Source organism: Mchenga conophoros, linkage group LG3 (assembly GCF_057382185.1).
Source record: "Mchenga conophoros isolate Kocher_MC1m ecotype Shallow Benthic linkage group LG3, M_conophoros_male_GT1.1, whole genome shotgun sequence".
Taxonomy (NCBI): domain Eukaryota; kingdom Metazoa; phylum Chordata; class Actinopteri; order Cichliformes; family Cichlidae; genus Mchenga; species Mchenga conophoros.
Window position 1 is genome coordinate 79,448,572 of NC_140528.1, and position 12,974 is coordinate 79,461,545.

The window sequence follows — 12,974 nt, forward strand, 5'->3', positions numbered from 1 at the left end:
GAGCTGTACTCTCCTTAATGGCTTAACCTTTTCACAAATACACAATATGAGAAAAAGGCTTCATATTCAACATATTAAACATCTTCATCATTTTGTCTTCAACTGTCTTGGTAGAAAAGTTTAATTGTTAATCTGCAAATGACTCTCAGAGTACTGCAGAACTGCCCCAGTGCGCTCTCAAACACTCCTCTCCAACCAAACTCTGCCAAACCGTGTGTGATGAAAGTGATCCAAACAGTAATATGAAATCGGTACATTACTGTTCCAAGAAGAAATGGAACAATTACCAGCACAGAATGCTGATGCAATTAGTTTAAATTAAGTATAACATAGTACAATGTAGCTCTTTGACAAAGCAGCAACAATGGCAAGCAGAGTGTAAATTAGTACCGACAGGAACATTAAACTCAGTATAAATCAGTCTGAATGAACATTTGCTAGTTCCAAATGTGATGTGTCTGCCAAATGGCATTATTTACATCAACAGCAACTCTCCAAGGCTGCTAAGCTATTCAGCTGACAAGAAAAGAGCAATCAAGAGTCACATGAGAGCAGGAACAAAAGTAAAGAAAAAAGCAGAGGAAGGAATCCTCTGAATTTGTCTCTTTCACATGCACATTCTCCGCCAATAACCTTGTGGCAGTGTGTCTATGCATCTGAGCCTGAGTCATTACAGCCAATAAACATAATAAGATGTTTAGCTAAAACACTCGCTGTTTAATTATGTGTGGCTTTTTAGCCGGATATAACGGGCGCACATGTTTCGGGAGATCATGGCTGTTAGCAACGGAGCAGGCGAGGCTCGTCTGCTCAGTACCTGCGGGTAGAACTGGGGAAAAAAACCTCTCTGTGGAGAATCCAAGGCTTTGTGACTCAATCGGACCATATATAGAGTGTGAAATGTTACCCAGGGGCACTCTTAAAGCCTTCCTGAAGCCCACTCGCTCACAGAACAACCAATGCTCATGCCTCCGTCATTACAGATCTGAAGTGTGTCAATGTGTTTCTGATGCATATTAGCCTTCGGAGGGATAAAACAAAACGTGACTATACTGTAAAATTAAAACGCTGATTAAACACAAAGAATTCATTTAAACACAAACCACGACACGTTTCATAATGAAGGATACTAATGCTAACTACCGGCACTACTGGCCAAGCCTGAGAAGCGATGCTGAACTTCAGCCAAATTCCCAATCTACCCGAGCCAGTGAGGTCAAGAATAGATTAGTGGGAATTTTGAATGTGCTGCGACCTCAGCTGTGATGCCTCATGTTTCCCATTCATCTAAAGAAAACTGTCTGTCTTGGAAAGGGGTGGGCAACAAGAGAGGACTGGACGGTAGCTTTGCTTCGCAAGTATTAGCAGTGAAGGATGAAGGGCCAGCTGTTACCTGAGATATGCAAATAGGCAGAAGAAAAAGCTTTGATGTAAATGAAAAAGCTCATACAGCACTGAAGCCTCTGTTGTGCCAGAAAGATCTTGCTAAAGAAAAAATAAAAAGGCACAATAATTCTAAGGAACTGTGAGGGAACATTGTAATGCTGAGGCGGTACATTATTCAAGGCAAAGGCTGGATCAGAATTGCAGGCTGTCCTGTAGACACACTCTGAGGAATGCAGATGAATTATACAGCTAAATTAAAACAACAAACAAATTATTTTACCAATCTGGAGACGACACTGCTTTAAAAACTGCACTTTTATCAAGCAAAAATATGTACAAGATGCAATTTGCTTCCTACATGACCCATAATGAAGCTTTAACGTAAGGTCAATATGGGAGTAATCACATAATGTGTTCGGCTACTTTTCTGTTTACATGTCTAACACTTTCCCACACTGTCCATCTGATTACTGACATCATTACTCGAGTCCAATCATCTTCTCGCCTGCCTTCTTGGAACCAATCAGCCTGGTTTAAATCTGTGCTCTTGGTCATCCTCCCTTTCAGACTGTCTCCTCCCCATCTCCACCTCAGAAACCTCGGCCAGAGCTCTGCTTCAGCCTCAGTCTTCATCTTCACCACCATCAGTGTCTAGACTCCGGGGGGTCCTGTCCTAAATCCTATCACTCCTGGGATTCTATTCTGCCATGATGGGTCATCGGAGTCTAATTGCCAAATAATTAATTTCTCTCTCCCAATAAATTACGTTCAGTTCTTCCAAGTTATCTCTTCTTATTGAAAAGCAACTTAAAGAAGACCAATTATGCTTTTCTGTATTTTCTGAATATGTATAACATTATGACTAGGGATGGGTACCGATTTCACGGTAGTAATCAGACCGAAAAGCTTTATTTATGCTTTATTTCTGTGCTTTTTTTTCCCTGAGATGTCATACACTTTGGATTCTAGCCAATCATTTTACCTTTCCGAGGATAGTAGGCGGGCCCAGGTACGTACGTTCTTTTAGAGCAGAGCTACAGATTAAAAATGCCCAAGGCGAAGCGATCAATGTCTGGCTGTACTTCACAGCAAAAGATGCAAACTCAGCAGCCTGCAACAAGTGCTTTAAGCTGATACTGTGCAAAGGAGGTAACTCCTCGAATCTGATGAAACACCTGGCGACGCATAGCGTTTCTTTAAAAGCCGAGAAATGCACCGCATTTGATAGCTTGCTGCAAGACCTCACACCGAGCGCATCTACTGCGGGTGTGTGGTGCCTGTTACCGGACCCGGAGTTAGCAACATCCCCCAAGAACCCGAAGAGGAGAGTCCTGGCCCCTAGCCCTGCCAGTGTAGCAGAAATGATGAGGATGATGATGGCAGCAGCAGCCATTCTTCTCTGGGTGAGTAGTTTAATGTTGTTCCTGTGTAATTTATGTTGAGTAGGCTAACCACATTATTAAATTAATGCATGTAAGGTGAACTAGCAAACACCGTCGTAGTTACATGCGTCTGCCTTCTTGTTTGATGGCAGATACTCCCTGCACCCTGGCCAAAAAGGCTAAAATGACCAAAGAAAAAGAGGGAAACAGCTGAACATGAGAGGTTTTTGGACAAAGTTTGTGTTTTTTCCATTGTTTAAGCACTGCTTCCAGCCAAGAGTGATACCATTTATGCCCCATAGCTGCAGAAAAGGCTAACATTGTTATCTTTTTACAAAAAAAGAAAACAAAACAGCTAAACAGGAGAGGTTTTTGGACAAAGTTTGTGTTTTCCATTGTTTAAGCACCGGTTCCAACCAAAGGAGGTATCTTGTATCAACAGAAAAGGCTAACTTGGTTATCATTTTGCAGGAAAAAAGAGACTGTTAAAAATAAAAACATAAGAGGTTTTTGGACAAAGTTTATGTTCTCCATTCTTTAAGCACCGGTTCGAGCACAGTTTAAACACCGGCACCGTTTCAAAAGTACCGGTTTGGCACCGATATCGGATAAAACCTAAACGATACCCATCCCTAATTATGACCAGTGACAGGTGAAGTGAATAACACGGATTATCTCTTCGTCATGGCAGCTGTTAGTGGGTTGGATATGTTAGAGAGCAAGTGAACATTCTGATTTCAAAGTTGATGTGTCAGAGACAGAAAAGTATGCAAGGGTAAGGATTTGAGCGAGTCTGACAAGCACCAAACTGTAATGGTTGGACGACTGAGTCAGAGCATCTTCCAAAACTGCAGCTCTTGTGGGCTGTTCTCAATCTGTGGTGGTCAGTGTCTATGAAAAGTGGTCCAAGGAAGGAACAGTGGTGAACCAGAGACTTGGTTACAAGCAGCCAAGGCTCACTGACACAGATGTGGTCCAATGCAACAGATGAGCTGCTGTAGCTCAGATTGCAGAAGAAGTTCATTGTAGATAGAAAGGTGTCAGAATACACAGAGCATCGCAGTTCTTTGCCAATTTTTGAAGCAAAAGGGGACTAATGCAATATTAGACAAGTGGTCCCTTTCCCACCGGCTACTCAAGCCTTTTGTTTTGAAGGCAAGCCAATCAGAAGAAAACAGATAAAAGCAAGGGGGGCTTAAAGGGAGAGGAGCTAAAAGACGGCATACGAAACAAGATAAATATAAATAACATTGATAAATATAATTATATATTAAGTGTCATAAGGACTGTTTTGATCTGTGAATCATACAGCTCTAGTCAAATCAAGAATGCATATAGCAGGTCTCCTTTAATCCAGTTTTGTTCATTCTGTACTTTCTGTCTCACAGTAATAAAAACATCTTCTTTTTTTTTTTACTTTATTTTCTGATGGGGTTGCCTGTGTAAAACAAACTCGGACCAACCTAGCTGAGAAGCGTGCAGGCCTTGGCTGGACCTCCTCCTCCTGTCAGCTCTGTGTTCCCAGGAGTCACTGCTCAGCTCCCCGTTACTGGAACTGTAAGTGGGGGTCCACTCCCCTGGGCTGGTCCTGTCGTGCTGCATGGAGGCACTGCTGGGACTCTGCGGACTGTGTGGCGTCCGGTGGCTGCTCCTCTCGCGGGGGTTTGGTGGAGGCGGTGTCAGGGGTAAAGGCTTTAGTTCTTGGTATTGCAGCGCTAAATCCAACAGGGGTCTGGGGAGCGGCTCCGAGGTGGAGAAGGTGATGAGATCGTCCACTACTGGAGGGTCTGAAATGAGGGGCCTAGGATGAGAAATCTCAAGTTCAGAGAGGCTGCGGCCCTCTAAGCAAGGTGGGTGAGTTCGAGGTGGCACTCTTGGGGGAATATCCAGGCAGCGACCAAGTCCTATGGAGGCAAGCAGGGAGCCGCTGCCCAGCAGGGCTCGGTGGGTGCTGTTAATCAGGCCACCGAGAGGCCCCCTCTCAGGCCTTGGAGAGCTAGCTGGGGAAGAACTCCCTTCCTCACTGCCCGAGTCTCCTTGAGACAGAGGAGGCCACGGGCTATCCTTCACCGATGAGCCTGCGGAAAAAGAAAGGTTTTAAAAAGACACAAGGAGAGCCCAAAATAGAAGAAGAGGAATACTCAATGTATTTATAATTCATTTAGCTTCGATTCATAATTCACGGTCATGGCAGAGAGAATTAGAAAGGAGGCTAAGTGGAAGATAAGGTGGTAAAGCTGGTGGTGAAGGGCAGTGGATACCATTCTGAGCAGGTGTAGGGGTTGGCGTGATGGGTCGGTACTCCTCAAAGTCATCCTTGGAGTCTCCATTCTCATTGCTGTCTGCCTTCAGGAGCTTAGCTCTCATCGACAAGCTGAAAACAGGAAAGATTTCAACTTAAGCATGGTGATGGTTAAGCATATCAAATCCATACACACAGAAGGAATAAGCAATTCTGCCGTACCTGCTTTCCTGGGGACTAAGGCGCAGGACTTTAGGACTTTTGGGACTTTTGGGGCTCTGTGGCCTCCAATGAGGGCTCAACCTGAGGTCTCCGTTGACTTGTTTATGAGAAGAGGTATCCAGGGAGGGCCGGACTGGGCTGAGACCGAAAGTCCTGCTGTTGTCACTGGGTACTGCAGAGAAGAGGGGAGAGAATACAATCAGTATGAGCTCGTTTATTATCAGCTTAGTTGCGTTCTAATCGGGTGAGTACGATCATCTCTAACACAGTTGACTTTAGAGCTACAATTCATGAAACTTGAATTTAAATGAAAGTTTAAGCTCCAGCGGACTTTAAAACAGATCATGTGACCACAGCCTATACCACAATAACAGCCGAACAGTCACAGGGCAGAAAGTGTGAAAAAAGGTGCCAAAGTTATCTGGGGGGTGAGCTCCAATGCAAACTTCTGATTAAAGCTGGCACTGCACCTGCCAGACACTGGCGGCACACCAGCGGGCTCGTGCTGCTAACACAAAGTGTGCGAACAGCGCGTGAACTTTCAGCCAGCCTGGGCTCTACTGTCACAACACATATGGACTCCATCACACCCTTCCTAAGGCCTCGAGGATCCTTCTCAGCATGTCAACACCCAACAAGCCAGAAGAGCTATAAGTGGAATGGGCACCACAGTTACATACTGCACATGTCAAGGTGAAAACTTTGAAGCTGTCAGTTTATTCCATTGAGTTGTGGTTCTGTTTTTATCCCCAGTGTTTTGCGCTACCATTTCATTTCAGCTTCAGAAATGGGAAAAGTAAATATGCTCTCTGATTGGACATGCTGTATTATGTCCTTTGGCCTGTACTGCGGCAGAGGCCTGGCTGATGCACTTTACCGCCCGTCACTCTCCAGCACTATGTTTTCAAAGCAAGCACAGGAGGCAGATGATAGTGCTGGCGTTACGATTTTATAAAGATCACACTGTGGCTCCCCATTCCCAGCCTTTTCCTCTCTGAACTCTTTTCCTTTTTCAGTGTGCCTCTATTAATATCAACATGCTTTCATAGAATATATTTTCTCATCATTTTGTAAAGCTCACAGGTTTTCTCCTCTGCCCCACGCTGATCAAATCTTTCTATTAACAGTGAAAAAAATTAAGAGAAATGCTTCTACTGTTGTTCTGACAGGAAATATATTTTGTTAACGTATTAAAAAAAATCCACACACTCCTCCACACTGATATATTTTTATTTAACAAACAAAAAGGCCAAAAAGGTAAGCCTTTTATGGTTTTTGCACACATTTCTGCAGTGCTTCGGAGCCTAGATGTAAAAGTAAATGATACATTGCTTTCAACACAAGTTGGTGACATTGTGACACCGAGTTGATAACGGAATATTCAGAAATAGAGGTGGTTTTAGGTGTGAAAGTAAAATTGTGGACATCAGGAACTCATCAGAATAGTGAGCAGCTGCCTTTTAAAAGGACACATCTCTACATATGACCGAAAAGGCTCTTTGCCTTTTTCCAGCTTGGGAGGAAAACACAGGGAATGGCGATCGCAGAGGCAACGACGTCTGCCTCGGGTAGATGTTGGAAGATGAAAATGTTTTATTGTTACAGTATATTTAACCTTTGCTACGTTGCACATTTTAAATGCTTTGGGATTTTCAGAAGCTTCTGAAAGGCGTCAGTGTGATCCTGACTGGATGCTATTGTAACAAACGTTAGCTGGTTACAGGCTACAGGGCTGCTGCAACACAGCCAGCACAATCATCTTCATGCTTTTTCCTTATTAACCTGACTTCTATCAATGTTTTGATTTTGCGCAAACGACAGCGTGGCGGCGATTCCCACGCTCTGTAGCATTTAGATCATCAATTAAAAGTCCAAATTTAGCCTGCTGTACCTCAGGTACTGGAACTGGAAGAAGGAAAAGGACTAATAGAACCAAATCTAATCCTGCCCCCGCAGATAGAAAAAATAAATAAATAAATGATGACAGCAGTATCCATAAGCTGCCAACACACATGACACAGCCAACCTACTGAGATGCTAAAAACACAAACTATTACAATCTCAGAGTTCAAAAACTCTCTAAAAATAAGAGGCAGTTTAATTTTCAACATATCTATTCAGTAAAAATATGGCACAGTGGAATCTAGCTCTGTGGACTAATGCAAATCAATTTGGCAGTTCTCTAGACAAATCAGTACGGGAGGCCCTTGCAATAAATCACTGCTTGCTACCGAGAGGGCAAGCATAAATATCCACTAAACACATTTTAATGACAGGCACACTCATGGCTTAGTGACTGCCATTAAGCAGAGTCATTAGGAAGTAAAGAAAACCAGCCCGCTACTTAATGAATAAATGAAGCTGGCAGATGTTTTAGATTGACTAACCACTTTATAGATAAATGTTTCACTGCAATTTGTGCTTTTATGTTAACCCGCGGTGGTAATTGTTTTGTGAAGTCTCTTTTATTGCCTGTTGCTACACCACAAAATTTCCTTTTGGGTTGTATTAAAACGCCCCGTGACCTGCTGGCTACAATTTCCCTCCGAAGGGAAAAATCTCGGGCGTTTGTCTAAGAAGCCGACAAGCAGGCGAGCAATGTAGATCTCTGGCGCTGCTGCAACCCTTTTCTCCTGGAGCAGTGAATTCCTCCCTGCTTATTTTTAATTCAGTAAACCGCACTGTAGCCACTACATGCATATAAAAACTGTAGACGCTTAAGTGCCTGGAAAACATAGCTGAATAGCTCCCCCCACTGCAGCACTGATGTAACTGCAATCAGCAGGGGAGCAGAGCAGGGCAGCGGCGGAAAAAAAAAAAAAGCTGCTGAGAAGTGCTGAGCTGCTGAAAGGAAGTCAGATAATATTTGGACTGGAACACACTATTGAAAAGGGAAAAGGGTGTGTGTGAGAGAGACAGAGCAGTGAGGGGGAGAGAGAGAAAGGGAGCTGGGGCCCACAGGGAAATGGGAAGACAAAAAGATGAGTGGGTGGTTGAGAGCACATAAAAGGAGTAAATTTGGAAATGGAGACGAGTAATGTCGCAACAGAGTCTGTGTGTGCATGCAAGATGGTGAGAGACGTTATTCTTTTGCTTTTCTCAGCGCGTTGAGAAACGCCTCCACATACACTCGATATATATGTACGTAAAAACGACTGCACTCACACTGGATAGCGCGGAACCGCGGTCCAAAGGAAGGTGAGGAGCCCGAACCCAAATCGGGAGAGTTCCGCCTTTTCTCCAGGCCTGGGGATGCCTGCACCGTAATTTTATGTATGAAATCTGAAAGACACACAACAGGATGTAAGACATTCATAAAGTCAAGAAATGTCAGCTGTTTTTGAGGTTGCAACATTTTTTTTAGCTTCCTTATTTCTCTAAAGAAGCCAAGAGTTTGCTTTTGTAGAAATCGAGTGTTACACAAATTGTGATAGCAGTATTTCATTACATATCTATAAAACGCAGGAACTGAAGCAGACTTTAGCTGTCACACCTTCCACAGCCGATTTGTGCACTAATATGAGCCCCAACATGGCATTTCCCCCACGTTCTTTCAAATGCAATTGTATTTATCCTAGTACTCCTCATGTGTTCTTTGCAGTTATTACTGTCATAATAATTCCAAGTGATAACACATCAATTTGAAGTTTTCAGCGTTGAACCAAGCCAACCAGCAATGAAAGGACTCGTGACCATAAAAACATTTGATCTAGATAAAAAATTAATAAAAAAGAAAAGGTCAAAAATGGAAAAGGCACAAGACTGTTGAAATAGTTTTTAAAGTGAAGGAACTATTCATCCCACTGCAACCCACAGCAAATCCCAAATTCCACAGCAAATAACTTCCAACCCTCTTGAACTGAGTCCTTTTCATTAGTTTTGTATAACAGCTTTTAATACACTTTGCAGTTTGTGGTGTGTGTAAAGCTTTGTTACTGATATGGTACAGTGCTTTGTTTGAGACTGCAATCACTGTTCTCACACTTTCTGAATTTTTCCCGCTCACTAAGCAACCTAATATTTGCAGTTTAAACGTTTCCATGGTTACGCCTCCACCAATCAGGGGCATTGCTTTTTTGATTTAGGATTGTGGGTAGAGTAGTTTTTTCGAGAGAGAAAAGAAACAAGGTTGATATCGTAGAGACCTGTGGTTTTTACAGGGGCATATATGGTATCACAGTCTCGCAGCTCACATCAAGTCTACTTTGGGTGCTTACAACATTATGGCTCATAATCAAAATCTCTCTGCAGAACACAAACAGGATTTTTATTTTTAAAATCTCACTGATGAGCTTTGATATAGGCAGATACATAATTGGAGGACTCACGAAAGACCTTACTCTTTCCATGTATCAAGCATTAAGGAAGCTACTAGTGGCAATGGCTGATAATGGCATGCTGATTAAAGTCCGTGTTTAACTACAACACTGATATTACTCAGAAAGGCCTGCAGGCCAATTAACACTATTCTATTCTACAGATAAACTGTAAAATTAATGAAAGACCTACATGTGGTGTCAGAAAGGAACTGCTACTGTTTGCTAAAGTTTGCTAGTGCATGTTGCTATGCTAATAGAGGTTAAACTAGCTAGCTAATTTAGCACATGAGGCAGCTAGCTTTAGCTAGTTAGCAAAAGTAGTGATTTTATGCAGAGTAACTGTTATGCAGTCGATAGACATGGAAGATAGGTGTATATGTTAAAAGCAGGACAAATTATTTACACTGTTACTATCCCAAAAATTTCACATTCATCTAAATTATTGCAAATCAGTCACCAATCTTGCTAGTGCTCAACTTGCTAAGGCAGCCTATCTGTTAAAAGGCCATATATGCAAAGCTTAACGAGTCTTCCTTAGTGAAGATTTTATGTTAAGATTGTATATTTCTGAAATGTTATGATTTAGATGTCTTACTTTTGTGTTTTAACACAGTTACAAAGTATCCCATGCTTTACTTTCTCAGATATTTTTGAATATGTGTGTATGTGGGGAAAAAAATATCCCAAAAAGGACACATAAGTATGTTCCAGCTACTGAACCCCCTCCAAAAAGCCCACAATATATATGTTACTGCAGGGTATAAAGTGCAAGTTTAATATAGGATGGAGAAAAAGACAATAATAATATTGGTGGGAAAAGGGGAAAAAAAGAGAAAGGGATTCAGGCACATACTGTAAGAAGGAAAATAAAACCAGTGGCCAGGGAGCTAAAGAGGAAAAGGAACAAGACAAAATGGGTGAGGAAGGTATGCTTAAAAAGAAAGAGGGAGAGAGAGGCACAGAGTGAGAGCAAGAAAGTGAGAGAGGCCAGCCAGCAGTCTGTCCATGGACAGGAAGTGTCGAGGCGTGGTTGGCTCACTCTCCCCTCTCATCAACCCCCCACCACTACCACCACATCACCGCCCTGCTGCTGCTGGGAAAGGCCTAACCACAACACACACATACACAGCGCGCATTTATGCATGCTTGCTCAGCCCAAAATACATGCTTTGAAACACTTGATGTGAACTGCTGCAGACTGTGTGACTTTGTGATAGCTCAGGACAAGAAACGGCAGTCAGGTGAGTAAGAGAAGAAAAAGAGGAGGGCAAAGTGAATCCTGGTCAGAGTAGATATCAGCAAGTCAGACCTGTGATCCACCTTTAAATTATTTATTTATTTTTAGATGGGGAGGGGAGCTGCTGAAAAAAAGATTTAAAAATGACAAACTTTTTTATAATAGCGCAAAACTGCACCTATCTGCAGCCTCTCTTTCAAAATGTCAATCTTTACATGAGTTCAGCCCTGATAGCAATTTTCCAAGGAGCCGTGCTACAAAAATACCAGTCGTGCCACAAAAACTCTCCCTCACTTCCTTCTCACTGCTCTCTTGCATGTGTTTTTTTGGACTGTTGTTATTTTTTGCTTGTTGAGACTGACCAAGAAATCGAGTCTGATCTCTGACAGAACAAATCAAAGGTAGATAAGATGGATAGATGGATATAAGCCGACGCACCTTGGGGCATGCTGATCTTCTCGCCGTTCTTGGACTTGAGTTTGTGCTTTTTGAAGGTGCCCTTCCTCTTCTTGACATTAGGTTTCTCCTGGTTCTGGTTCAAGTGGAGGATGAGGAGGCTGAGCTCACGCTCGAACACATCCTGCTCCCACTGGGCCAGCTGTTGCTCACGCTGCCGCAGGAACTCTTCGTGAGATTTCTGCTCCAGAGCTGCTCGCTTTAGCTCCTCTTCACGGCATCGCAGCTCCTGATGGAGGGCGAAAGGCAAGTGAAAGAAAGTATTTAGAAGTGAATTAATATCAGCAGGTCTCGTGTGTGTGACTGAGGTTATGCAAATTTACAGTTTAATGAAACAAAATTCTGAGAAAATTGGTAGCAGTGAAAGCTATTATTATGCATGATGACTCACAGCTGCTCTTTGACATTTTATTTGATGGGTTTCTCCTCCTGGGATACTACACTAAATACTCTGTTAAATACTGTGCTGCTAAGAACACGGCTAGAGGGGCTCGGTGACCCCCAGGCCACAGAAATAAGGGAGAATAACAAAGACTGGCAAGACACCTCAGCTGCTGTGGCTCTTAGAGTTAGGGTGCTTTTCCAGAAACCCCTGAAACATACAATATTTGTTGAGGACTTTGGTTGTCCTGAGCTGTGGGATCTGCTCAAGCAGAGGGGATGAAAAGCCCACCTATGATGAGGCTGTGCTTAAAAACCAAAAATCCCACTATAATCCTGTTGTCATAAACAACTGTAGGCCTGACAGCTCCACCCTTCAACATTCATTGTGGAGTATATCCACTATCTCTCCTCTGCACATTTCCAAACCATCTCAACGTGAGCTGTCCGTCTGATGTACTTCTTTCTAATCTTGTCCCTTCTGGTCATCAACATCTTGATCGTCAACATCTTCAACCAGCCACCTCCAGCTCTCGCTCCTGTCGTTTTGTCAGTGCCACATGCCACAGCGGGTCTCACTACCACGTTGTAAACCTTCTTTTTCACTCTTGCTGCCATCCCTTTGTCACAAATCACTGCTGACACTCGTCTCCACCCACTCCACCCTGCCTGCTCTCTCTTTTTCATCCCACTTTTGCAGTGTCCATTCCTTTGGCTGGTTGACTCCAAGTATTTAAACTCACTGAGTGAAGTAACAAACTTACTGCCCCCAAAAGACCAATTCAGAGCCAGAATAAATCTCCAGCTGATGGTGTGTTGAACCATAATAAATCAACGAAACACATTAAAAGAAAAAACTGCACAGAAATGTCAACATGAACATTAACCCGGATCATGTGGTTAATGAAACATGTTCCGTTAAATGTCAGGAGTGGGCTTTGTGGATGACTTCATTTTAATATCAGTACCATCAAGTTGTTATTATTTAAAATGACATTTTCTAAATCAGAAGCTAGCCCTGGCAAGGGCATGGCTTAGTGATTCAGAGTTGAGGGCCTCTTACCTTCTCTTTAGCCCGGAGTTCATCAAACATGTCCTGGATCTCCAGTTTCCAGTCCTCCTGCAAGGAGTGGAACGAATCCTGCGGCATCTCTTCCTTCACCTGCTGCTCCAAGGCCATCAGCTGGGCCAGGATGGAACTGAAATTGGGTCTGCGATGGGGGTCCTGGTCCCAGCACTCTGTCACACATACAGGGGATACAGTGAGTCACAGGGATGCAGTTGGTGCTACACCAAAGTGACGTGCATATGTAGCTGTCCAGAAGTAATGGACCAATCAGAAATACAGA

General features: G+C 43.1%; 1 protein-coding gene across 1 annotated transcript in view; it reads right to left on the reverse strand.

The window, feature by feature from the left end:
- LOC146580657 (mitogen-activated protein kinase kinase kinase 11) overlaps positions 1-12,974 on the reverse strand; it is a 50,235-nt gene that overhangs the window by 6,912 nt on the left and 30,349 nt on the right. The window contains exons 4-9 of the mRNA XM_085267419.1: positions 12,689-12,864; positions 11,227-11,473; positions 8,398-8,514; positions 5,233-5,404; positions 5,030-5,142; positions 4,232-4,846 (exon numbers count right to left, since the gene is read on the reverse strand). Coding sequence (XP_085123545.1) covers positions 4,232-4,846; positions 5,030-5,142; positions 5,233-5,404; positions 8,398-8,514; positions 11,227-11,473; positions 12,689-12,864 — 1,440 coding nt within the window. The remainder of the gene's footprint in view (positions 1-4,231; positions 4,847-5,029; positions 5,143-5,232; positions 5,405-8,397; positions 8,515-11,226; positions 11,474-12,688; positions 12,865-12,974) is intronic.